The following is a 27095-nucleotide window of genomic DNA, read 5'->3' as shown; positions in this document are numbered from 1 at the left end:
ATTATGATTGTATGTAGTTAAAATAGCCTGCGCATTATCTAACTTGTAGAGCATTCATATATTTCAGTGTGTCAATAAAAAATGAATGGATATGTTAATATTCATAACAGACAACTCACAGTTTTGTGAGTTGTTGATTGCCGAAAAAGATGCTTTATTCATTGACCATTTGTGGTAAAGAGGAAGGAACACTAGACTTGGGATTAAATCACCTGGTTATTCATCTTGGTTCTGACATACTCCAACGGTATGATATAGGCTTAACCAAAAGTGTGCTATTGTCAACTTTGCGGAAATGTGGGTAATGATGCCTGTGTTCCAGTTATCTGTTGTCTTATCACAAAACTTCCCAAACAATGTTTATTGTTGAGACAACAATTGCCATGTATATTGTTCACGATCCTGAGTGTGAATGTGTGTGGACGGTCCACCTCTTACTAACTGTGACTTAACCAGGATGGCTCAAAGTCTAGGGATAACTTTGGGTGGAGGTGGGGTAGGGAGAATAGAATCCTCAGAAGCCTCACTTACTCCCATATCTGGCCATTCATCTTTTTCTTCATCTGGGGTCTTGGTCAGAATATCTGCATGTAGTCTATCTGTGTGGCCACTTGGCTCCCTCACAGCATCATGGCTTGGTTGAAAGTGAACATCTTAGGAGCACAGAGAGAAATAGATGGTATTTTAATGACCTTGATTCAAAAGTCACATAGCATCACTTCTGCTTTTCACTGAATTCTTTTGCAGATCAAACACAATGTCTAGGAAAGTGGTGACTGATACGAATTACTCAATATGTTCTTTCATGGTTAATGTTTCTTTATGATCACCCTAGAATATTATTAGCATTGTGTAGAATATTTGATATGCTTTAAAATGTGGTCCCCAAATCTGAAAATATTTTTTTATCTCTTTAGTTGTAATATTCTTAATGGGTAGAATAAAAAAAAAAAACCTGGGAGTGATGTATATCAATCACTAAATATGAATATAATTATGTATTATGTAATGATTTCAATTTCCCTAGTTTAAATGGATTAAAGTAGTGATATGTATGCACAAAAAACCTACACTAGACTGTACACAAATACTATAAGCTTTTTATCAGCCAGCAGTCTCTCATTAGTACCATGAATTCCTTTTTTCAGATTTATTTGTACCACAAATTCTCTTTTTCAGATTCCTTGTCTTTCCCTCACCATATGCATAGATTGTGATAATATAAGCATCTGGGCAAAGGATAAATATTTATTATTTTACCAGCAAGTATAAATTCCTAATAAAGGCAATCAACATCAGTAGAAAAGAGAATAGTATTGAATGAAATTTTCTGCCTGCATCCATCTTAACAATTAATATACTCTGAAACTAGAGGTCTCAGTCAAGTTCTAACCTCTGGGCTTCATTTCCTGAATGATTTAACTTTTTAGCGGTGATAGACTTCTCTCCAACTTACAGTGTTCCTTCCCTGACATGATGTCATAGGAGCAATGTGAAAATGCTGTTTTCCAACATGTAAACTCCCCAAGGTACTGATTTTAATGATACGCATGTGTGTCTTTACACTCCCACTCATGCACATGTACACGTACATATATATTTGACTTCCTTAGAATAAATGAACAATCCCCATAGTAACTAAATCCTCCAGTTCTCAGCAACCTCAGTATAGACAGGCTGGAGAATAAGGGGGAAACAGGGCCTTTGATTCTGTTTTGCTTTCTCACTCTCTTTACAAAACAGTCCCATGAGGCTGATGTGTCCATGAATCAGCATTAGCCTTCCATCCATGAGAGGCAGTTGCAAAGCCGTTTTTTCTATTGCAAGAGAATGTTTCCCAAGTATATAGTATATATTGTTACTATAAATCTGTCTAATCTTTAAAATTCTTCCTCCTAGAATCTCAGTGAGTGGGCGGCTGGAACTGAGAAGATGTGAATATAATTTTTTCTCTGTTCCCATGGCATGGGAAACTTCTCTTGATGGGAGTGCAGGAATCAACCTAGAGAGCTCAGGGGGTGCATTTCCACCACCATCGACTTAAACCCTTCCCTCATCAGGAACACTAAAATCTGCCTGAGTACTGTTCAATTTTAGGAATAATTACCCAGAATCTGGAATCTCCTCATGTGCTGAGAATTTGTATATTTATTTATTTATTTATTTATTTTGGCCTTTACTACACCATGCAGAAAGATTCTGGGCCATGGATCGAAATAGTGCCACAGAAGTGACAATGCTAGATCCTTAACTGCTAGGCCACCAGGGAATTCCTTTTTTTTTTTTTTTTATTTGTATATTTCTGATCTCTTAAAAATAAAAAAGACTTCCCAGGTAGAAAATTTGAGATGATGGCAGGAAAACTGCTCCATTGTTTTTTTCTTTCTTATGGCTGAGTAGTATTCCATTGTGTATATGTACCACATCTTCTTAATCTATTCATCTGTAGATGAACATTTAGGTTGTTTCCATGTCTTGGCTATTGTGAATAGTGCTACGATGAACATAGGGGTGCATGTATCTTTTGGAATGAATGTTTTGTTCGGATATATTCCCACAAGTGGGATTGCTGGATCATATGGTAGTTCTATATTTAGTTTTCTGAGGTACCTCCATACTGTTTTCCATAGTGGTTGTACAAATTTATATTCCCACCAACAGTGAAGGAGGATATTCTTTTCTCCACACCTTCTCTAGCATTTGCCATTTTTTGACTTGATGATGGCTATTCTGGCCAGTATGAGGTGGTACCTCACTCTAGTTTTGATTTGCATTTCTCTAATAATTAGTGATATTGAGCATTTTTATAAAAATTTAGCTTTTTAAGATTCCACATGGTGATCTTGTGAGATCACATAGTGTTTGTCTGGATGTGCTGCCATATTTCATTTAGCATAATGTCCTCTGGTTTATCCATGTTGTCTCAAATGGCAGGATTTTCTCCTTTTTGATGGCTATTTTTTCTCTTTTCTTCATCTATTCATTTTTAGACAAGTAGACTGTTTCCATATCTTGGTTATTATAAATGATGCTGCCATGAACATGAATGTGTGGATGTTTCTTTGAGGTACTATTTAATTTCCTTTGGCTGTATACCTAGAAGTGGCATTCGAGATCATATGATAGTTCTGGTTTTAACTTTTTGAGAAACCTTCATACTTTTTCCATATGTAATAATTTACATTCCCATCAACTGTGTGCTTTTCATCACACTCTCACCAGTACTTATCTCTTATCTTTTTCATGATAACAATTCTGACAGGTGTGAGGTGATATCTCATCATGGTTTTATTTGCTTTCCCTAATGCCTAGTGATGTTGAGCACCTATTCATATACTTGTTGGCCATTTGCATGTCTTGTTTGGGAAAATGTCTATTAAGGTCCTTTGCTCATTCTTCAACTGGCTTATTTTTTGCTATTGAGTTGTATGAGTTCCTTGTGTGTGTTGGATATTAAGCCCTTATTGGATGTATGGTTTGCACATAATTTCTCCATTCCATGGGTTGCCTTTTCATTTTGTTATTTGTTTCTTTTGCTGTGCAGAAGCTTTTTAGCTAGGTGGAGTCCCACTTATTTATTTTTTGCTTTTTTGATGCCCATACTTTTGCCGTAGAATCAAAAGAATCATTGCTAATACCAATATTCAGGAGTTCTTCTAGGTATTTTACAATTTCAGCTCTTACATTTAATAATTCAAGTTAATTTTTGTGATTGTTTTTACTTTAAAGTATCTCTTTTTGTTTTGGGGCAGTCCTGTCCCTAATGAGACAGAGTCTATCTCTCTGTATAGACTCTAAAGATGATAGTAAGTCTCTATCTCAGTCTTCTTTGCAATTAGGGTGCAAACACTATTTGGCATAGGAACAGCTATTCAGAGGTAGCTACCTAGATGTTTTAGCAGAAGCTAATAATACTTCAAGAGGAAGAATCCAATCTAGTGTGGGGCGAGGGCAGTGGAAATGGCTAATCTTGTCCTCAGAGACAGCAGTAGCCTCTAGACTCTAGAGACATGATCCTTCATGACTCTAGTTGGGGGTACTGAGGTCATGCTCTCATGTCTGTACCTAAATGTTGGCCACAGTGGAAAGATTTCTAGAGCTTTGGTTTTGGTATTTCCGGCTCTGCAGTTTCCACATTTGCTTCTCTGGCTCTCCCAGAGATTCTGTGAGCTATCAATATCCCTTTCTACTTAAATTAGTTCATTTGAGTGTATAATAATACATTTGATATCAGGAGAGTGTACAGGCCCCAGGCAGTGGGATCTTCACAGGACTAGTTCTGTGATGTGAGAAAGGCCTTGTTCCTGGCTGCACTGCCTCCAAGCCTTCCTGGCTGCATTACCTCCAACCCAGGTCCTCCTGGATGTCTCTGAGCTTAACAGTATTATTTAAAGTCATCTTTTCTAATTAAATTAACTATATATGGCTTTGGCTATTTGCTGAAAGATGCTGAAAATGATGAAAATGCTGAAAGATACTGAAAAGGAAAGATGCTGAAAGATGTTACTGCTATAAGATGTAGTTATAAATAGTTGGGAATCAAATCATAAAATGACAGATTTGTTGCTTATTAAAAGTATATTTGTTTGGCCAACGGGGACCTTCTATATAGCACAAAGAACTCTACCCAGTATTCTGTGATAGTCTATGTGGAAAAAGATTCTGAGAGAGAATGGATATGTGTATATGTATGAATGGGTCACTTTGTTGTACAGTAGAAATTATCACAACCTTGTAAATTAACTATACTTCAATAAAACTTTAAAAAAGTATATTTGTAAAATTTTTTATTATTCATCATTTAACACTAACTCTAAATTTTAGACTAATAGTAAAGCAGGTATCTAGATGTTATTACAAATTAATTATTTTTGTCTGGCAAAAAATTTGCTTTTAATACTGACACTAAGAAAATACCGACAAGATAGTTTATGATAAAATTTCACACAGTTCAAAAATGATTAATATTTGTTGTCAGATAGTAATGTTCCAGGAACTTTTATCCCATAAAAAATATTTTGTTTAATCTTATTGTCTAGATGTTTAAAATTTATGCCGATTTATTATGGGGTCATTATGTGATAGTTAACAAAGTATCAAAAAATTTCATAGAAATATATCTTTTCATAAAAACCATCTTGATTCACACAGCATTTTTCAGATCTTACAAATTTTATATAGTTTAGAAATCTGATTTTAAAAGTTTTCATCATCTATTAAAATACCATATTTTTTCGAGCTGTATCTTAGTAACTTCATTTCTTTAAAGAATCTGTGCATGAAATATGCAATATGCTTTAGAGTAAATTAGGGTTTTTTTTTTTTGCCTTGTAGTTCATATGAGTTTAAATTTCAATTATAAATTTAACTGTATAATTAATCAATTTTGAAAATCCCTCTAAAATGTAGTATAAATTAGGCCAGAAAATTAAGAATTTAAAGAGTGCCCTCTGCTGCATAAATGTAAGTATGCAATGTTCTTATGTCCTAATGCTTGCATAGTCACAAAATTTTTTTTTATAAATCTGTACTAAAAAAACCCAAGCATCACATTGCTACTAAAGAAATTTTTATGGACTGCCCATTCTCTCAATTCTCTGACTAAATTGTACCATTTTACATACATGGTAAATACATGTATATGTAAATAAAATACATAATTTTCTTTTACTAAACTAATAAATATCAGTTATTTTAAAGATGCATACTTAAAGAGATGATGCTATAGTTTAAATGTTACTAATCTGCCTTATATAAGGAATACAAATATTATTCAAATTAATATACTTTTATTTTTATTTCATAAATGGGCTTAGAATATTTATTCTAAGTCTAGATATACTCTAGATCTAATTTATATAACAGATAAAAAGTTTAAAACATAATTTTAAATGTTCTTCTTGAACTTCTTATAAAACCCTTGAGGGAATAGTTACCCCAGTAATTCTGATGATAATTTGAGGATCAACATTTATTCTATAGTAATGATAAAGCATTTTTATATTAACATGAGTTTTTTTGCTAACATTATCATCAAACATTTAGCTGACATTGATTCTCAACATAATTTTGAATTCGTAAATTTGAAAATGTAGACTTTAGAGTTTCCATACTGGCTCAGCAGAAATGTATCTGACCAGTATCCATCAGGATGCAGGTTTGATCCCTGGCCTCACTCAGTTGGTTAAATATCTGATGTTGCTGTGAGCTGTAACATAGGTCACAGACGTGGCTCAGATCTGGCATTGCTGTGGCTGTGGTGTATGCCAGCAGCTGCAGCTCTGATTTAGGCCCTAGCCTGGGAACCTCCATATGCCATGGGTGTAGCCCTAAAAAGACAAAATAAATAAAATAAATAAATTTTTAAAAATGTAGACTTTTCTCAAATCTTCAAGTATAATTTTATATTCTATTTATAAATATAATAATTATCCTAATTAATTATGGGGATATTTGTCAATGTATGCTTCAAAGCACAAATGTAGTTGATTAATATCCTTTAATAAAATTATTCTATTAATTTAACATATTCCTTTTCCTTTTTAAGATTTTCAATTACTGACAAAAACCTTCATGTTCTTATACTCATATAATTCAAATAAATTAAAGTTATAATTATGATGATTCTTAAACATTCCAATGAAGTCACAAATAGTACAATTTGTTGTATTTTTCAACTAAATTTACAACTTTGAGTCAACACTCAATTTCTTTTAAATATTGCAATATGTCTTATCATCCAAAACTTTAAAACCTAAATGCCAAATATATAAAACATGTTTTTAATATACAATGACTTCTATATATTCTTTCTATAGTTAACAGAAAATGCTAGTATTTGGAAATTTTTTCAGACCTCTATACTTAACCTTATTCTTAAAATTCCAAACACAGTCACTCAGAACAAAAATCATGTCATGGTAAGTAGCTGGGATATTACCAGCTGGCTAAATTTGTTTATCTATCAGAATTTTAGATTTTAGTTAATCTGGAGCTGTGGACAACCTTAGCAGTATTTGTACGACCTAGACTTCTATATTGAGTCTTTTTCTTTGTTAACATATTGACTATGTTAATACAGGATTCTAAACTACAGTCCTGTAAATGGTACTGGTGTTTTTTGCAACCTGAGTCTTTTGAGGTGATGTTAAGTGGTAACAAATTCTTTTATATCTTCTTCAATTTTATGGCTTGAGTCATGCAAATATAATTATGTAACTCCTTATTGGGCTGCTTATCCAATGATTAGATTAAACTAATGTGTTTACAGCCTACTTCTATTTTAAATTATTATCATAGTACTGCTATCTCAAAGATTCATATTTCTTATAAATATGTAAATGACATTCCATTTTCATTCTGGATGCATCTTCTAGCTCTGTGAATATATTCGTAAGATCTTTCTAGTGACATTATCACAGAAATAGATCCATGTTTGTGCGTATTAGTTAATTATAAATACAATAAGGCTGTAACTAACAACCACAGAATTCTAGAGGTGTATAACAATCAGAATTGATTTAGCTGGTATCTGTGAGCCCCTGGAGGTTGGTTAGTCTGGGCAGGGCTCTGCAGGGAAACTCAGTGGTGTTTCATGGCTCTTATCTTCCCTCTGGGAGCAGTGGGCCTGCAGGGCTATGTCCTTATACTAACGGCCAAAGTATAAGCGAGTAAGCCCAATTGCACAAACACCTTTCAAATTTTGGGTCACATCATGCTCATTATCATTCCATTGGTAGTGTTAGACACAGTTTCTATTTCCAAGACACTGCAAGTGACAATTTCGCCACATGTTTCACCACTCAACAGCATGCATCACTATTTTTCTAGCTTCTTATGTTTTCCCACAGTTTTTTCCAGCCTCTGTCCATCCTCTGGTCTCTAAATTAAGTCTACATATTTTTCATTTTTGTTGTGGTAGCATCCCCTTTAAATGATCATGTCTGTATCAGATATTTTTGCTGCACAAAAATAATAAAAGGGAGTTCCCATTGTGACTCAGTGGGTTACAAACCTGAACAGTATCCATAAGGATGTGGGTTAGATACATGGCCTTATTCAGTGGGTTAAGAATCTGGTGTTGCAGTGAGCTGTGGTGTAGGCCACAGACACGGCTCAGATCTGGTGTTGCTCTGGCTGTGGTGTGGGCCAGCAGCTACAGCTCCAAGTTGGCTCCTAGCCTGGGAACTTCCATATGTCACAGGGGCAGCCCTAAAAAGCCAAAAAAATTTTTTTTTCAGTGGCTTAAGACAATAGCATATTTTGCCCAGGTGAATGCAACATAGGTGGGGTCAGCTGACCTCCAGTGGACTAGCTGGGCATGGCTCCTTGGCAAGGTTGGGCACAGATCTGCTTCTTATGTTTACTTAGGCACAGAGCAGTTCCTGGGGGAAACTCTTCACAGCTATGTCTGAGACATAACAAAAGAAGCCTAACTATGCAAATTCTTTTCAAACTTCTGCAATCTGTCACATCAGCTATCACACTAGCAAAGCCTAGAATTGTGAAAGTAGAGGAAAGAGAATGAGTATGCTTTAACAGTAATCTAATCTACCACATAGATGAGGACTGTGTGGACTGGCCATTTGCAAAGGTCGGTATATGCTAACTACAACCAGAAATAAGCAATTATTTTCAATGACTCATTCTAATAGACATATGGGCATGTAGAAAAAAATTCAATGATGGGATATTAAGGGATCGGATTTTAATCCTAGTTTTGTCACTTGTTCTCAAAATAGAGAAAGTAATTTCAGTTATTTTGAATAATTTAGAGGTGTCAGTAAAATTGTTTTATTAAAACAGAATTGCAAGGGTTTTAAAAGCTTTTTTTTAGGTCCCCAATAAGTGATAGACTTCTGAAATTGTTAGGGGCGCTTCTTGGTATTCTCTGCTGTATCAAGTATTCTTCACTCATATATAGTCATGATATGAAATTGTATAGGAATCATGTTAAAATTAGAAACATGTATGTCCTCCAGTGTAAGGAAACAATGTGAATAAACGGCATTGAAAGAAATGGATGGATAATACAGGAGAAAGCAGGCAGAAAGTCAATTATTTTTATATTGGCAAAGCTGAATTAAATATGTTTAAAGTACTGGAAAGCCAATTGGCATAAGAACAAATTAAATCCACTTTTATTCAATATTTATAATTTTTCATAAGCTAAAAATTTTTCTATCATGACAATGATCATATGCAAATATCAAAAATTAGGAAAATAGAAAATCTGAAATGGAATGCATTCCTAAAATGATTTTTAAATTGTAAGTCTATTTTGCCCTTACTTCTCTGTTTAGAATGCGCTTATCTTTGGAAAAAGAAATAGAACGGCTGGAGTCAGCTTTGTTTGTCTGGAAACAGAAGTATGAAGAACTGAAAGATTCAAAGACAAAAAGTGTGAAAGAGGTATGGAGACCTATGAAGTGAAGGAAGCATGAAATTGACTATTTTCTCTGTTCCATGGTGTAACCTAGTGAGCAGACAAGAGGAAAGGAGGTTAGAAGATTGAATTCCCTTCATAAAAGGAATATTTGAGCTCACATAGCAATAGTGGACTCAGTCAAACTCGAGCCATAAAAAATCTTGTTCTAAACACATAGGTTTAATGATCAACCACATGACACAATTAACTCTCAATTCCAGGCATATATGAGGGGACAAATAGCTGAAGATATTATATCATAGCATCTACAATAAATAAATCTATCTTATTCTGTTATGAAGCAGTCTGAAAATATCACCTTAAGTGCATTTGGTTCTTTTCGTATTGGCATTATAGTTATTCGGATAAGCCACTTGCTTTTATACATTGCCTTCGCATTTTTGTCAATTATATGCTGTCATGGACAATTTCCATGATTTATTAATATTCATTATTTAAATAATTTAATTGTGGAGTTCCCACTTTGGCACAATAGGTTAAGGACCTGGCATTATCTTTGTGGTGGCACCGGTTTGATCCCTGGCCCGGGAACTTCCATATGCCAAAGGCGCGGCCATAGAAAATAATAACGGTAATAATTTAATTGTGTGTATTCTGAATACTAAAGCACTGTGCTGGGTAAGTATGTTGCAGCAAAGCAAAGAAAACTACTGAACAAAAATAATGACAAGCTAAATGCTCTCAAATGAGTTAACATTTAGTTTGTGTGTATAACATATGTATATAGATAGATAGATACAAATAAATATACACACAAGTCATATGTGTGCTGACAGCTGTCTCAAGAGCTGCATATCTAAATCAATTATGTAATCATACCTTAATATAAAGTACTGTTCCATCAGTTGTTTAAAAAGTAGAAAGCCATATTCCTTTTTGTTTATGAAATTCCATATGAATGTTGCTTCAGGTTTGTTCCAGCAGTGATAAAGTGTAGAGTCACTGACTCAATTTGCTGAAATCCCAGGAGGGAATGTTCAAGAGCCTTCATTGCCAGCACATACCTTACATATGGTCATATGCAGACATCCCCAAGTTCATAGAGCAGAGTAATCATCATGCACCAGTTCACAACCAGTCAGCTAGTCAACCCAATACCGCCTGCTTAAAATCCATTTATTAATAAAAGGTCATTTCAGTGAGAACCACAGAAAATTAGTTTGGGAATGTTTCTCAATGAGGATTAAATTAAGCAATTAAAGCTAGCAGGCTAGATAAACTTATTTATGGAGTCATGTTATATTGTCAGAGTGGTTTTATTTCCAGCTTAAACACTGGGTAAATACACAATGTGTGTGTATGTGCACACGGATTCATAGTATTTATAGTCACAGGTACTTAACTGAACGCGATGTGTCTGAGTGTGAACACTGACAGTAAATTAATGATATACAAGAAAACATAGTTCACAACACAAAAATCATGTTGTGCTTAGAGTATATATGTATTTCCTTATGAAATAACTGGCTCTAAACTTAACTGATAAAACTAATATTTGGGGGTTAGTAGAGGCAAACTATTACATTTAGAATGGGTAAGCAATGAGGTCCTACTGTACGGCACAGGGAACTATATCCAATCCCTTGTGCTGGAACATGATGGAAGATGATGTGAGAAAAATAATGTGTGTATATATATATTTATATATATATATATATATTACTGTGTCACTTTGCTATGCAGTAGAAATTAACAGGACATTGTAAATCAACTACACTTTAAAGAAAAGGAAAAAGAAAAAAAATTGGTCAATTTAATTAAAATTATGCACTTACAGGCTTTTGCCACTAGTGGGCAGTGCAGACTTGGTAACGTCAATTTAAAATGTCCATGGCAGCTGTTTTTGAATAAAGCATTGGTTTTGAGTTGGTTTACAAAATGAAATGCATATTTTAAAATATTTAAAGTTTTCTCTTCAAAGATGGTATTTTGGGGTATCAAATGTCTATTTTAAGTTTCATGACAAAGTTTTATGGATGAGGAAAAAATAAAATCAGCATTTTACAGAATAAATTGGGTATATATTTTGAGGCACATATAGAAGTATACATTAATACATATGTGACCCATTTATTAGGAAAAAATGATATGGTTTTTAGAACAGAGGAAACTTCAAAATGGTGGAAAATTTGTTCAACTGTTTAAACGTTAGAATTCATGTTTTAGTTAGATGAACTAAAAATTTGAACAATGAATGAAATAGTGATAATGAATGAAAAAACAGTATTGTAGATAATGGAAAGTTAATTTAACAGAGACTTTAAAAACATTGTTTGAATTATTTATGTGGGATTATTAGGAAATTTCTTTCTACCTCCTAAAAAGTAATTTGTTATAATCATAGAACCTTTTGGAAGACCTGTGGTGTATACATATAGGCTATTTTTATAAAATACTATGGAATGTTTAAAATTTTAAAACAATAAAAATACTTAGTCACATGTAATTTTTATATATGCTTTGATTGTTTTAAAATAGATTATAAGAGAACAAGAACTGTATGGTACCTTTAGAAATGTCATTGCTTAGAAATTATAAGTGTAAAATATTCAAAATTCCGTGCAGTTAATTAATAATTAGAAAGAGCTGTCAGGATACATCCTCTCAAACTTCATATGAATTCTCCTTTCTTCCTCTACTTCTCAAAAATTTGAATAAATGACCTTTCCTTTCACTGCAGCTCTTCATCTATAAACATTTCTGGATACTCTGTCAGTCTTTTTTGATGGCTGAAATTATTACAAACAAATACATGTCTGGCTAAAAATGGCTAACAGAAAGATTAGCACTTTTTAGAACTGGAAACAGATGTGCTTAATAGACCAGGATTTAAAAAAAAAAATGTATATTTGAAAGTCTGCTGTTCTTTAGAGGGAAATCATTCTTAAATCACTGGCATTTAGAGAAGGGTAAATATGAGAATTTAATTGCAAAATCCACTAGGTATTTAAAATGCAACCAAGACAATGAGCAATAGAGATGGTTATATTCAAAATGCCATTCCCATGCTGAATTTAATACTTAGTCAGCTTTTCCTTTGTGAGTCTGTAAATATTGATTTGGAATTAGATTATGAATTCCAAGAGTGCTGTAATGATTATTTTTATGAAATCTCATGAGCCAGAGAATAAAATATTCAGATAGGTAATATTTATTGCAAATAAGTATGGTATCTTGCTTTAATAGTAAATACTGTTTCTTTACATAATGCAAGATGTTTTTGCCATATGTAGAGAACATTGTTAACATTTTTAAATTAGTCTAAGATAAAAAAATGAAATATAAGTTTTAAATCTTTCTTTGAATGGCTTGTGCTTTTACCTGGTACATTTTTAAGGATTTTATTAAAAAATCTTTTTGTAAAAAACAAAAAGAAAAAAAAGAAAAAAAAAAAGAGTTCCCGTCGTGGCGCAGTGATTAACGAATCCGACTAGGAACCATGAGGTTGCGGGTTCGGTCCCTGCCCTTGCTCAGTGGGTTAACGATCCGGCGTCGCCGTGAGCTGTGGTGTAGGTCGCAGACGCGGCTCGGATCCCAAGTTGCTGTGGCTGTGGCATAGGCCGGTGGTTACAGCTCCGATTGGACCCCTAGCCTGGGAACCTCCATATGCTGCGGGAGCGGCCCAAAGAAATAGCAAAAAGACAAAAAAAAAAAAAAAAAAAAATCTTTTTGTGGGAGTTCCCCCAGTGGTGCAGTGGTTAACGAATCTGACTAGGAACCATGAGGTTGCAGGTTCGATCCTTGGCCTCACTCAGTGTGTTAAGGATCCAGCATTGCCGTGAGCTGTGGTGTAGGTCGCAGATGTGGCTTAAATCCCACATTGCTGCGGACCTGGAGTAGGCTGGCGGCTACAGTTCTGATTAGGCCCCTAGCCTGGGAACCTCCATATGCGTGGGTGCAGTCCTAAAAAGACATTAAAAAAAATCTTTTTGTTATCATAACATTTCTAGTAAACTCTTTACAGTGTTTTTAAAATTAATGTTTATACGAAATACAGAGACACAGGTTCCATGTGTACTCTTTATGATACTTAGAGCTCACATTGGAGCCTTACCTGAAATACCTCAAAACATCTGTCTGATTTGATGGAAATAGAAGTTTTGAATTATGAGTTATATGTAGCTAAAATTCTATACTGATATCTTCACTTAAAAAAAGGTTATGTCAAGAGTTCCCTGGTGACTCAGGAGGTTAAGGATCCTGCATTGTCACTGCTGTGGCACCAGTTCAATCCCTGGCCAGAGAACTTGAGCATGCTGTGGGAATGGCAATAAATAAATAAATCCATAAATAAAGGTGATGTCATATGGGAGCTACTCTGCCTACATAAAGAAAGGGTCTTTGAAGGTATTTAGTTGAAATAGATGTACATGGAGTTCCTGTTGTGGATCAGTAGGTCAAGAACTTGATACTGTCTCTGTGAGGATATGGCTTCAATCCCTGGTCTCCTTCAGTGGGTTAAGGATCCAGCATGGCTGCAAGCTTCAGCGTAGGTCGCAGAGCAGCTCAGATCCTGCATTGTTATGTCTGTGGCCTAGGCCAACAGTTGCACCTCCAATTCAACCTCTACTGGGAACTTCCTTATGCTGCAGGTGAGGCTGTAAAAAAAAAAAAAAAAAAAAAAAAAAAGAAGAAAAAAAAAAGAAATAGGCATATGGTAAGAGTATTAGTACAGTTGTAAGCTTGAAGCTAATTAAAAAGTGGTCTCCTATTGCTGTTTTTGTGATTTAAAGAAATACTCCCACAAAATAACCAAAACTGTAGTTGAAACCAGCCTCTCTACACTGGCACCAGTTAAGTATCAGAGAGTTTTGGATGAAGAAGAAAGAACAGCTATATCACTTTGCCAGGCAAAGGAGTCCATAGCAGGCTAATCCTCCCTTGAGAGGGGATAGCAATAGGTTTTATAGGTTTAGCTCAAAATAAAACAAAACAAAAACAAAAACAAAAACAAAACTCCAGGTCTGTTGATAAGGATTAGGGTCCCTGGAAGTATTCTTCTTCCTCCATAGATCATTTCAAAGTCATCAAGGTCAAAGTCAGGCATCCAGTGATGGTTTCTGGTGGTCTTTAGTGTTACTGCATCTTGACCGTCTCTCTACAGTGAAGATTGCTCACAAAAGGAAGAAGGTGTTAGTGTTTCAAAGGAAAAGAAAACACTAGGCATGCAATATAACTCTAACTAGAAAGTAATCATTAGTAAAAGAAAGTAATTAAGCAAGGAAGAAATTATTTGTAAAAAGCCAGTTAGAGTAGGTTCATGGGCCAAGGCAGGACATAACATCACAGAGACTGTTTTAACTAGTTTTTAACTGAACCAATATTTCCTAATCATTAACTCTTGAGCCAGCCCTTGAGACTGAGGAAAAGCCTTTTGCCTCAAAACACAAGGACACAGGGGCTTATATACGTTTTTCAAAACCATTAATGTATCTCATCAACTGGGACTCTGAACCATAGCTCCTAACATTCCTTCCCCAGACAGAGCCATCCTATCTCCCCCTTTGCCCTCTCCTTCTGGGTCTCTTGTCCTGTGCTGTTGACCAATTCATTTTTCCACCAGTCATGTCAAGAGTGCTAATTCAAAACTGTAAATTGGATCACAGAAACAAAAATTTCCTTTCCAAGGAAACCCGGGTTCAGCTGGCTGAACCACCAAGGTTGAGAGTTTAGTGGGTTCCCAAGGACACCCCTCTTTCTGCACCAACTGCTTCAACACAGTGCCCCTGATTCCACAGGACAGTCCCCAGCAGACAATTGTTTTTGACTCGTGTGCATTTCCCACATGTGTGTGAAGAACAGCCTTCTCCTTCCATCTGTGACTCTGCTGTGCCCTGGACAGTTAGAGGTCTTACAGCTGGACATTCTGTATGTGACCAGAGATTATAAAAAACAGGGGAGAATGGGGGCTTGTGTGGGGGTGGTTCATATAGGCCCAGCTAGGAGCTACTGTGCCTTCCTTATTTCACTTTTAGTTCACAGGGAATATTAATTTCCATATATTTGTGTTTATGTTTGTATTTTGTTTCACTGGAAAACCTCCCAATTACGTCTATGTCCACGCTGCTTTTTTTTCTTTCTAGAACAGTCACAGGACAAATTTTTCACCTCCAATCCACCAGTCACATCTCGCCATTAATTTCAGTCTACACATTACTTTTTTTTTCACTTTTTGAAAGTTTTATTGAAGTATAGTTGATTTACAGGTGGTGATAATTTTTGCTGTACAAGAAGTGATTCAGTTATACATGAACACATATCCATTCTCTTTCAGATTCTTTTCCCACATAGATTATCTCAGAATATTGAGTAGATTTCTTTGTGCTCTACAGCAGGTCCCCGTTGGCCAATCATTCCATATAGCTCAGTGTGCATATGCCAATCCCAAACCCCTCCACACATTGCTTTATAAAGAGGAATGGTTTTAGTCCCCAAAATGCTCCCTTTACTATTTTCCCTCATATAAATGGGCAAGATTTTGAAAGAACTAAAGTGGGTAGTTGTTTTGGTGTTTGCTTACTGTTTGCCTTTCCCACTGAACATCAGCTTCATGATAATATATGTCACTTCAGCTTTATCCATTTCCCTCTCCCCAGTACTGAATGAATGTGGTTATAATTTGTGATGACCAACACCTTTTCTCTAGCTCTGCATGCTTATGTTTCTGAGTGTTGACTGAGGCTATAGTGAGAGGAAAGTAGCTGAAATCCTAGTCTTGTCTTTTACCTTGTGAGGCTACTGCTTTACATCCCTGAGGATTTTAGATTTTCCAGGGCACCAGAGTGAACCTTCACCCCTAACATCCCATCCATCATGAAAATCTGTTCGGCTTGTTCTCTGCAAGACATAAATTAGCTTATCAGGCCAAAGAGAGAGGCTGATAAAATACCATATCAGAATTCTATAAATGTATAAGAACAATGAAGTGTATGGGACACCACTTTGCTAATACAAGTGCCTTCAAGACCTCTTTAAACAAATGTAATTAAGAGTAATGTAAGCACTAAATTACACAAGTCAGAATTAATTGAACTACTAGTGGATAATTTATAGACATTGCCAAGGTACCCCTCAGAACACCGAGATGACTTACTTAACTGTAAGGCTTTTATCTGTATTATGAAAGAAAATTAGGCTATGCAGAAGCCACTTTATTTAGAGAAACACAAAATGATAACAAAAGAGGTTGAAATCAGATGTTTTAGCATCTAAGTTAACCAACCCTATTTTAAAGTTTAAATCATAGCAGAGTCAGTGGATATTTAATTAATCTATACAAATTAATAGTTTGAGAAGGATGATAAAAAGTAGGTTAAAAAAAGGTTGACTCTAGGTGAGCTACACAGTGGCAATGGCTACACATAGTCTCTGAAACAGCTTTATTTTATATTCCAACTGACAGGTCATTTTCCAATAATGCCTGCCTCATAATTCCAAAGATTCTCATTTTATCTTTTCCTGTAAGAAATCCCTACTCAGGGGTATTCAGTTAAGACCATCCTGGAGATAAGGGTGTTCTCCTAGTAAATAGTATTAGAGTTAGTTAGTTAGTTTGTTTCACCTGCAGGAGCAGTTTTCCTGTTGTAAAAGAGATTAGATCAAAGCACTAAGCTCTTCTCACTCTTGCTATGTACCAATACCAAAAGTATGGATTACATACAGTGGAGTGAAAAAAATCAGCTATGAAACAGGAATGTAGGGTTTATTACTAAAAAATTCTCTATGGTATAAAAATCTGGAATGATAAAATCACCCATTCTTTTCACATACATTGTATCTTTTTACTTTATAAATGTTTATTTTTTCAAGTATATGACTTAAAGACCAGGACTCTAGACAGGAATTCATGATCTGGGGAGTTTAGAGATGGCCTGTTTTTGTGGTGTGATTCTAATGATTTTTATTTTTTAGCTTTCTTGAGGTATAATTGATGTGAAAAAATACAACCAATGTATACATTTTGATGAGTTTGGACACATGCATATGTCCATACCATGATCACACCAAGGTACAAAATACATCTATCACCTCCAAAGTTTTTCTTGTGTTCTTGCTTTGGGGTAAGAACACTTCACAGGAGACCTATCCTTTCAGCATATTTCAAAGTGCAGGATACTCTACTGTTAACTCTAAGTACTATGTTGCACAACATTACTAGAATTTACTTATCTTGCATAATGGAAACTTTGTATTCGTTTAAAAAGACTCCCCATTTTGCCCCTGGTAACCACCATTCTATTCACTGCTTCTGAGAAGCTGACTATTTTAGAAATACCTTATATGTGACATGCCATATTTGTCTTTCTGTTACTAATTTATTTCATTTAGCATAATTTCCTCTAGGTTCATCCATGTTGTTGAAAATTGTAGGATTTACTTACTTTTGAAGATGAATGATATTCCATATCATTTTTTAAAATTCATTCATCTGTCAATGGACATTTGGGTTGTTTCCATGTCTTGGCTATTGTGAATAATGCTGCAATAAATGTGAGAATACAGATATTTCTTAGATCCTGATTTCAATTATTTTGATTCTATATCCAGAAGTGGGATTGTTGGATCACATGGTATCTATATTTTTAATTTTTTGAGGAACCTCTATACTGTTCTCCCTAGTAGAGATTTTCTATCTATCTCCTCTCCTTACACATACAAACCTTCCCACTGTCCACATCATTCAACAGAATGGTACATTTTTTCACCAATGACAAACCTGTATTGGTACATCACAGTCACTCAAAGTCCACCATTTATCTTAGGTTTCATTCTTTGTGTGGTGCATGCTGTGTGTTTAGACAAATGAAGAATGAAATATTTCCACCATTATGGTATCAGAGATAGTGTTTTTATTGTCCTAAAAATCCTCTGTGCTCCACATATTCATCCTTCCTTGCTCTATCTCTGACATCTTATTGTATCCATAGATTTGCCTTTTCCGGAATGTCATATAGTTGGAATCATACGGTATGTAACCTTTTAGATTGGCTTCTTTCACTTACTGATATGCTTTCCTCATGTCTTTTCATGGTTTGATAGCTCATTTCTTTTTAGTACTAAATACTGTTCCACTGAATGGATGTACCACAGTTTATTTATCTAGCCACCTGCTGAAGGATATCTTGGTTGCTTCCAAGATTTAGCAGTTATGGATAAGGCTGCTATAAACTTCTCTGTGCAGGGTTTTGTGTGGTTTTTTGGTCTCTTTTCATTTAATTATTCCCCCGTGCTGAAATGATTTCCTGTCTTAGATGACTTTTTAGGTCACTGACCAACTTATAGACAGCAGTATCATCAGAACTGTGTCCAGGTAGCAGCTCAAAGTATGACAACTTATGTAAGAGTTTAGCTGCTCTGATGAGAAAGGGTTGTGGGTGAGTTTCCGTCGTGGCTCAGAGGTTCACGAATCTGACTAGGAACCATGAGGTTGCGGGTTTGATCCCTGGCCTTGCTCAGTGGGTTAAGGATCTGGCATTGCCATGAGCTGTGGTAGAGGTCGCAGATGTGGCTCAGATCCTGTGTTACTGTGGCTCTGGCATAGGCTGGCAGCTACAGCTCTGATTAGACCCCTAGCCTGGGAACCTCCATATGATGCTGGTACAGCCCTAGAAAAGGCAAAAAGACCAAAAATAAAAAAATAAAAAAAAAAGAAAGAAAGGGCTGTGAATGTGGTAGAAACTCAGGACATCGCTGAATCTTCTTCAGGGCTGTGGTGCATCCTAATTAGCATCAGTAGGTTATTATTATTATTATTATTATTGTTATTATTATTTTTTTTTAGGGCTGCACCTATGGCATATGGAGTTCTCAGGCTAGGGGTCCAATTGGAGCCACAGCTGCCGGCCTATGCCAGAGCCACAGCAACGCCAGATATAAGCTGCCTCTGCGACCTACACCACAGCTCATGGCAATGCCAGATCCTTAACCCACTGAGAAAGGCCAAGGATCAAAGCCACAACCTCATGGTTCCTAATTGTATTCATTTCCGCTGCGCCATTATGGGAACTCTTATTACTATTTTTTTTAAGGCCCACTCAGCACATGGAAGTTCCCATGCTAAGGGTCAAATCTTCGCTATGGCTGCCTATGCCACAGCCACAACAATGCTGGATCCGAGATGCATCTTTGACCTATGGCAGTGCTGGATCCTTAACCCTCTGAGCAAAGCCAGGGATCAAACTAGCATCTTCACAGATACTATATCTGGTTCTTAACATGCTGCCAAACCAGAACTCCAGTACCAGTAATTTTAAAGAGAGCCAAGAAATAATAAAGACAGGAGGCTTCTTTAGCTGGTATTTTTACAGGGATCATATGGGAGAACTGAAAAGGCAAAGATGACATACTAGAACAGAGAGTATTCTTTGAAATGCATTTTAGAATGCGTAATTGTCACTTGAGGCAATTTTCCTTTGTCATATAATTCTGAGGTTACAATCAAAGCCAAGGGAAAATGTAATTCTATATTCACATTAAGCCTCTTCTATTATATACAAAAATGAGGTGCTGATGAAATCTCCTGAGGGTTCCCATATGGATAATCTGAATATTATAAAAATAGCACAATCTTTTAATGCAATTTTACTGAATTAGCAGAATCCATTAGATTCAACTGAAAATAATTTTTTAAAACATATATGTCCAGGTGTCTCTTGAAAGATTTTGATTTAATTCGTTAGGAGTACTTATTACATATCTATGTTTTTAGAAGCTCATTATTCTGGTGTGCACTTTAAATGATATCTGCTGCTCTAAAACATGACTTGGGTCGGGGAGAACTGTAGAAATCCCCAAAACTAATTGTGATAATTTTTAAAAGATCAAATTGTCTTGCTTACCACCAAGGGTCCAGATATCTGGTCAGATATTATTCTGGGTGATTTTTTATGAGATTAGCAGTTTAATCAGTAGACTGAGCAAAATTAGACCCTTCCTACTATGGGTGGGCCTTATCTAATCAGCCTGAATAAAAACAAAGTCCAACCCCCATGCAAGTAAGACGGAATTTCTTCTGCTCAACTGTCTCTGAACTGGGGCATGAGTTTTTTTCCTGGTTTTGGACTTGAACTGAAACATCAGCTCTTCCTAGATCTCAAGCCTGTTTGGACTCAGACAGGAGCACCAGCATGAGCCCTTCTGGTTCTCAGGTCTTTTAACTTGGACTGGAGCTTTCACCACGGGCTCTCCTTGGTCTGCACCTTGCTGACTGTAGAACTTGAGGATTGTCAGCCTACATAATCAAGTGAGCCAATCTTTATGATAAATATCTTTATGGAAAATAAAAAGTATGAAATTATATTTATACTAAATTAGATAGATTGATTGATTAATAGATCTTAGTCTGGTTCTGTAAAACATCTGAATACATTAACCTTACCGAAAAAGCCATAACTTGGCTAGATCTGACCTCCACAAGTCCTGGTTTCTTTCCACTCAATGGTTTTTTTCATCTTTGCCATTTGTGCTGTTGGCACCAAAAGAACTACATGTCCTCCTAGTAAGTAACATCAATTATAAAATGAAATCTATTCTTTGTGTATTTTATGACATTACTTTTGGCCCATTTTCTATTGTTCTGACTTTTTTTTTTCACTATATAGATGGTTTTTGCTGACTGTAGATATTGCATTGTTTACACAAAAAGGCACAAAGTCCCAAAGAACAAAAATGATTTTGTCAGCTATTTGGTTATGGGAAAGATTTGTGCAGGTCAGGATCCAATCCCTAAAGATGTCAAAGCACCGTATGTTAGGGGAGAATAAGAACATATTAACAAATTTCAAGCCACCAAATTAATGAAGAATCATATAAGATGGAATGTATCCAAGAGCAACTTAATTACATTACAAACAACATCATATACAAAAATTCGTGCCATTTTAATACTGACAGAGAGAAAATTTAAGTGTGAAATGCTCAAATTCACTTTGATTCACATTCTCAATATTAAATTATGAAACACAGAGAGAAAGGAATGAGGAGGCTTTTTGATTTCTCCTAAACTAGGGGTGCTAGTGAGACAGAGTAAGAGGTACAAGCTCCTACGGTGTTTCAGATTGTTCAATTAAGAATACTCCCAACAGAAGCTCTTTGTGATTTCAAATTAAATTAGAAGGTGTAATTGTTATAATTTTTTTGATTAAAATAATCATTGCTTTTAAAATATCTTAATAGCTTTATTGAGATGTAATTAACCTTCATACAATTCATTGTAAAGAGTACAATTCAGTGGTCTTCCAGTAGCAGTCACTTCTTACTTCCCTCTAACCCCCACAGCTTCAGGTCATCACTAATCTAATGTAGGCCTGCAGATTTACCTATTCTGGGCATGCATATAAATGGAAATTTATGACTGGCTTCTTTCAACTGATGAAGGCTTTTGAATAGAGCTTCTGTAATCTGCCATCCTGCCAACTATTCCTGTCACAACTCAATAAAGAACAGAAACATGCTGATTTTTTAAATGGCAACTTCACTTAGAAAAAAGTATTAGGGGGCATCATTTTCTGTTTTCCATAAGAAAATATATTAACATTTAGTTGTTTTATGCATGTCTGAAGCAAGAGGTAAACATTTTAAAATAATACTATTTTTCTTAGATGAGAACTGATTTTGACAGAAGTGTAAATCATTAAGAAACTAAGTAGGAAAACAAAGAAAAAATGTTGCAATTTCTAAGGCTTTGCAGAAATATAAGCTATTAATTATTACCAAAGTTGGCACTAATTTTTAACTTGGTGAAGTTAAAAAACATATTCGAACTCTAATAAAATATACTTAAACATGAGTATTTGATTTTTTTCTTGTTTTATACTATGGTAATTATGTGAAGCTTCAGGCAATATTTAATTAAGAATTAAACCATACTAATCTTTTAAAAATCCTGTTTTTCTAAAATTAAAAGTCTAAAACACATTTTTTTCCTCCCTAAGAACTTTGATGTTTTATAATTTCATGTTCTTTGTCAGCTAAGGACTTGAGGCTCAGTGTGTGTGTGTGTGTGTGTGTGTGTGAACTTGGAGAACAATATTCTGTGGAGTTTAAAAGGCTTAAGTGCAGTAATTAAAAAGTTAATGCACTCAAAATATATCTTGAAGATATACTTCATGGATAAGAAGACTCAATGCTGTTAAGATGCTTGTTCGTTCCAACTTGATCTGTGGATTCTGTGTAGTCCCAATCAAAATCTTAGCAAGTTATTTTATGGACATTGACCAAACTGGTTCTAAACTTTATATGGAGAGGCAAAAAACCCAGAAGAGCCAACACAATATTGAAAGACAAGAAAAAGTTTGCAATTTAACACTACCTGACTTTACGACGTACATAAAGCTACAGTAATCAAGACAGGGTGGCACTGGCAAAAGAATAGACAAATAGAACAATGGAGTAGGATAGAGAACCCAGAAATAGACCCAAATAAATATACTCAACTGAGGGAGCTCCCTGTGTGACACAGTGGGTTAAGGATTCAGCATTGTCACTGTAGAGGCTTGGGTAACTGCGATGGTGCAGGTTCGATCCCTGGTCCAGGAACTTCCACATACCACAGGTACGGCCAAAAAATTTTTAAAAATATACACCCAACTAATTTTTGACAAGGAGAAAAGGCAATACAATAGAACAAAGATAGTCTTTTCAACAAAATGTTCTGGGGAAAAAAAAAATCTAAACACGGACCTTACATCTTTCACAAAAATTAAATCAAAACAGATCATAGACCTAAATGTAAAACACAAAACTATCGAACTCCTAGAAGATAACATAGGAAAAAGCTGGATGACCTTGGATGTGGTGATGTTTTAGAGCGAAAACATGATCCATGAGTGAAATAAATGATAAACCAAAACTTCATTAAAAGCAAAAATTTTTGCTCTGCTAAAGAAAATGTCAGGAGAATGAGAGGAAAAGTCAAGGACTGGAGCAAAATATGTGACACATATAGTAAAGGACCATTATCCAAAATATAAAGAATTCTTAAAGCTCAGCAATAAGATCCCAAGCACCTGGATTAAAAAATAGGCCAAAACTCGGGGGCGGGGGGAGGGGTTAAGAATCCAACTAGTATTCATGAGGATGTGGTTTGATCCCTGGCCTTTCTTAGTGGGTTAAGGATCCATTATTGCCATGAGCTGTGGTATAGGTCATAGACAAGGATTGGATCCCATGTTACTGTAGCTGCTGCAGCTCAGATTGGAGCCCTAGCCTGGGAACTTCCATATGCTGCAAGTACAGCCCCTCCCCACCCCCCCAAAAAAAGAAAGAAAGAAGAAGAAAAAAAAGAAAAAATGGGCCAAAGATTTTAAGACTCCTCACCAAGATATGCAGATAGAAAATAAACATATCAAAAAATGCACACACCTCCTATGTTACTAGGAAAATGCAAGTTAAAACAACAGTGAGATACCACTAAACACCTATTAGATCTAGTGGTCAAAATCTAGAACACTTTGAATGACATCAGACGCTGAGTAGGATGTGGAGCAACAGGCATTGTTATTCAACTGGTAAGAATGCAAAATGATACAGCCACTTTGGAAGACTGGGTGGCCATTGTAATTAACAATATTGTTTTATATACTCAAAAGCTACTAAGAGAGTAGAGCTTTAATGTTTTCACTATAACAAAATGGTCATTATGTGGAGGATGAGTTAATGTTACTGTGGTAAACATTTCACAACATGTATCAAAGTATCAAATCATCACATTGTACACCTTAAACTTAAAAAATGTTACATGTAAATTATGTCTCAATACACTGAAAAAATATACGAAAAAAAAAACAAGGCACATTTGATAGTTATAAATGATAAAAAAAAAAAGTCTTTCTTCATTACCGACTTTGAGCAATTTGATTCCGATGTATGTTGACATGATCTCTTCATATATCTTTGTGCTTGGGGTTTGTTGAATTTCTTGCATCTGTGCGTTCATAATTTTTTTTAATTTGGAAAATTCCTGGTCATTATTATTCAAGTATTTGTCTCCACCCCTTTGTCAAGTACTCTGATTATAGGTAGATTAAGCCTCTGGAAGCTTTCCCACTGTTTTCTAATTGGTTCCCATTGTAGTCTTACTGGGGTGGGCTAATGGAAATGTACTGGAGGGCTTGGGCCGGGAAGTTTGATCAGGAGCATATATCAAGGACCTTGATTATTCCTGAGTTTTCAAATGTTCTTCTCTGCAATTAGATTATCACTGTTTTCCAACTGTCTTCCCATTGAGACCAGACAATGGAAGTGCTCTCTCCTTCCATGTTTACATTTCAAAGAGATGGTTCCTAGGTCCTCAGGAAGAGCATTCCTAGATTATAAAGCTGCCCAAAGGTTGGGAGAAGAGGTGTGATGCAAAGGGGCAGAGAAAGAATTTAGAATTACAAGTTGTTGCTGCTCTTTTCAAAATAAACACTCTAAGACAATGATAAACCAAGAACCTCTAGACACAAGTAAGTCCCTCTAAAATTTAGTCAGGCTGAGGGGGATATTAAATCCTCTTGGCCACTTCTAACTCTATAATCTTTGTTATTTCCAGGACAGTTTCAAATGCTTGAGTTTTTTCCTCCTCTGGGTCACGTGTTCCTATGTGTTTGCATGGTGTGCAATTTTTGATTGGACTCCTCTTGTCTTTAGAAATTTTATCTTGTTGGGTAGCGCTAAATATTTTACTTGTAAAAATTATTTTTGAGCTTTGCACTGAGATGTAGTTTCATTACTTGGAGATACTTTGATTTTTTTTTTTTTTTTTTTGTCATAAACCTCGTTAGGTGAGACCAGAGTAGCATTTAGTCTAAGGCTATATTCCTACTGAGCATGGAGGCAAAACCATTCTGAATCATTTTCCTTATGGAAATGTGAATGATAAGGTCTTCCACTTTGGCAGCTGGGAGTAGGAATTATTACTGGCCTTATGTGAATCCCAGATAATGTTTGTTTTAATTCTTTTAGGAGTTAGTTTTCTTTAAGGGATGCTCAGATCACCACCTTGTGGGTAGTCTGTGGACCTCCAGGGGTCTCCTCTGCTCCCATCTTTCCTCTCTGGTACCCTCGCCCGAGATATCCCTCAGCCCTTCACTCCCTGCTTCAAACAGAGTCGGTGACGGCCAGCCTCTTCTCTGCTTCCTTTCCCTACCCTGTGAACTGATACTCCTTCCAGGTAGAACACTGGTCAATTTTAGGGCTGTTTTTTGTGTGTTTGTTTTCAATTTCTAAGGGATTACCTTATAATCAATGTGTTGACAGTTGTTTCTTCTATTTTTCTTGCTTTTTAGTGGTTTCAATTTGGCAAATTTGGCTTCTGTCCCTCCATCTGTGCCAGCAGTCAGTATCATTTTGCTTCTGTATTGAAGTATGTTTTTTAAATCTTGTTTCCTTTTAAATATTATTTTTGATAAAGCAGTCAATTTCATGCAGAATATGGGTTTTTATGAATGTTTTGATAAGTCATGATAACCTGCTTTAAAATAATAATGTTAGGGAGTTCCCGTTGTGCCTCAGCAGGTTATTAACCCAACTGGTGTCCATGAGGATGTAGGTCCAATCTCTGGCCATACTCAGTGGGTTAAGGATCTGGCATTGCTGTGAGCTATGAAGTAGACTGGCAGCTGCAGCTCCAATATTGGACCCCTAGCCTGAGAACTTCCATATGCCACAGGTGCGTCCCTAAAAAGCACACACACACACACACACACACACACACACACACACACACACACAAAGTAAAATAATGTTATGTTCTTATTAAAACATTTTCTTTTTTATTGAAGTAACAGAACAAAGGTCATTATCCTTTTATGTGTAACATTTTATTTTTTGTGTGGTTTCTAAGCTGTTAATCACTCTTACTAATTTAACAAGAGATAATTTCAGTCTTTGACTTTCACATTATATTTACATTGAAAAGTTACTTAGAATAAAATCTAGTTTATCTTCCTCCTTTATGAAAAATAAAATAATTTGAGACCTAAAAAACTGATAGTCCAAGAAAATCTTGGCAGAACCATGTGTAGAACATAGCTTTCCTCATGCTTCTCCACCATCCTTTCGACAACTCTGCTGTTATTCTTTCACCAAAAGGCTAGAAATTTTATTTGGAGCCAATGTTGAAAAAAATTAGACTATTTTGTTGTTGTGATTTAGAATCTGAAGTTGTTAGAAATGGATAGCCCAAAGGGGAAGAAAAAGAAACACTTTCAAATTAAAAATGAAACCAAGGAAATTGATTGACTTCCCAGTTTGTCAGTTATTGTACAAAATAACTTCTTTCTATTGATCTAACAAGCTTGTATAAACATCCATCTCTAAATATATAGTATACAGATTGGAAACACCCACATGCACAACTATACTCCTTTGCATACTCTTATCAGATATTTTATCTAAAGCGTGTTAACCTCTTCATGAAATTCAAATTAAATTTCTCAGATGAATGTTCTCTGCAAGTTGGGATTAATCCTCCATTGACTATTGCAATATCCTTTATAACCTTGTAGATAAATGTTAAGAATAATAAATAATTCCTGGGGATTCTAAATGGCTTTCCCCTGGCCTTTGAGTGGCTCTGTGGACAGACATCAGCTATCAGCTGAAATGTATAACCTTGGATTACTAAAGCAAGTACTGAACCTGAACTTGAATGCAATTGGCAGAA

At 35.5% G+C, this 27095-nt stretch overlaps 1 protein-coding gene across 1 annotated transcript in view; it reads left to right on the top strand.

Moving 5' to 3' along the window:
- Positions 1 to 27095, top strand: part of CCDC102B (coiled-coil domain containing 102B) — a 245136-nt gene that overhangs the window by 46107 nt on the left and 171934 nt on the right. Inside the window, exon 4 of the mRNA XM_021099354.1 lies at positions 9303 to 9411. Within this exon, the coding sequence (XP_020955013.1) occupies positions 9303 to 9411 (109 nt within the window). The remainder of the gene's footprint in view (positions 1 to 9302; positions 9412 to 27095) is intronic.

This window comes from Sus scrofa, chromosome 1, assembly GCF_000003025.6.
Source record: "Sus scrofa isolate TJ Tabasco breed Duroc chromosome 1, Sscrofa11.1, whole genome shotgun sequence".
NCBI classification, from domain to species: domain Eukaryota; kingdom Metazoa; phylum Chordata; class Mammalia; order Artiodactyla; family Suidae; genus Sus; species Sus scrofa.
This window is presented reverse-complemented; position numbering and strand designations above follow the sequence as displayed.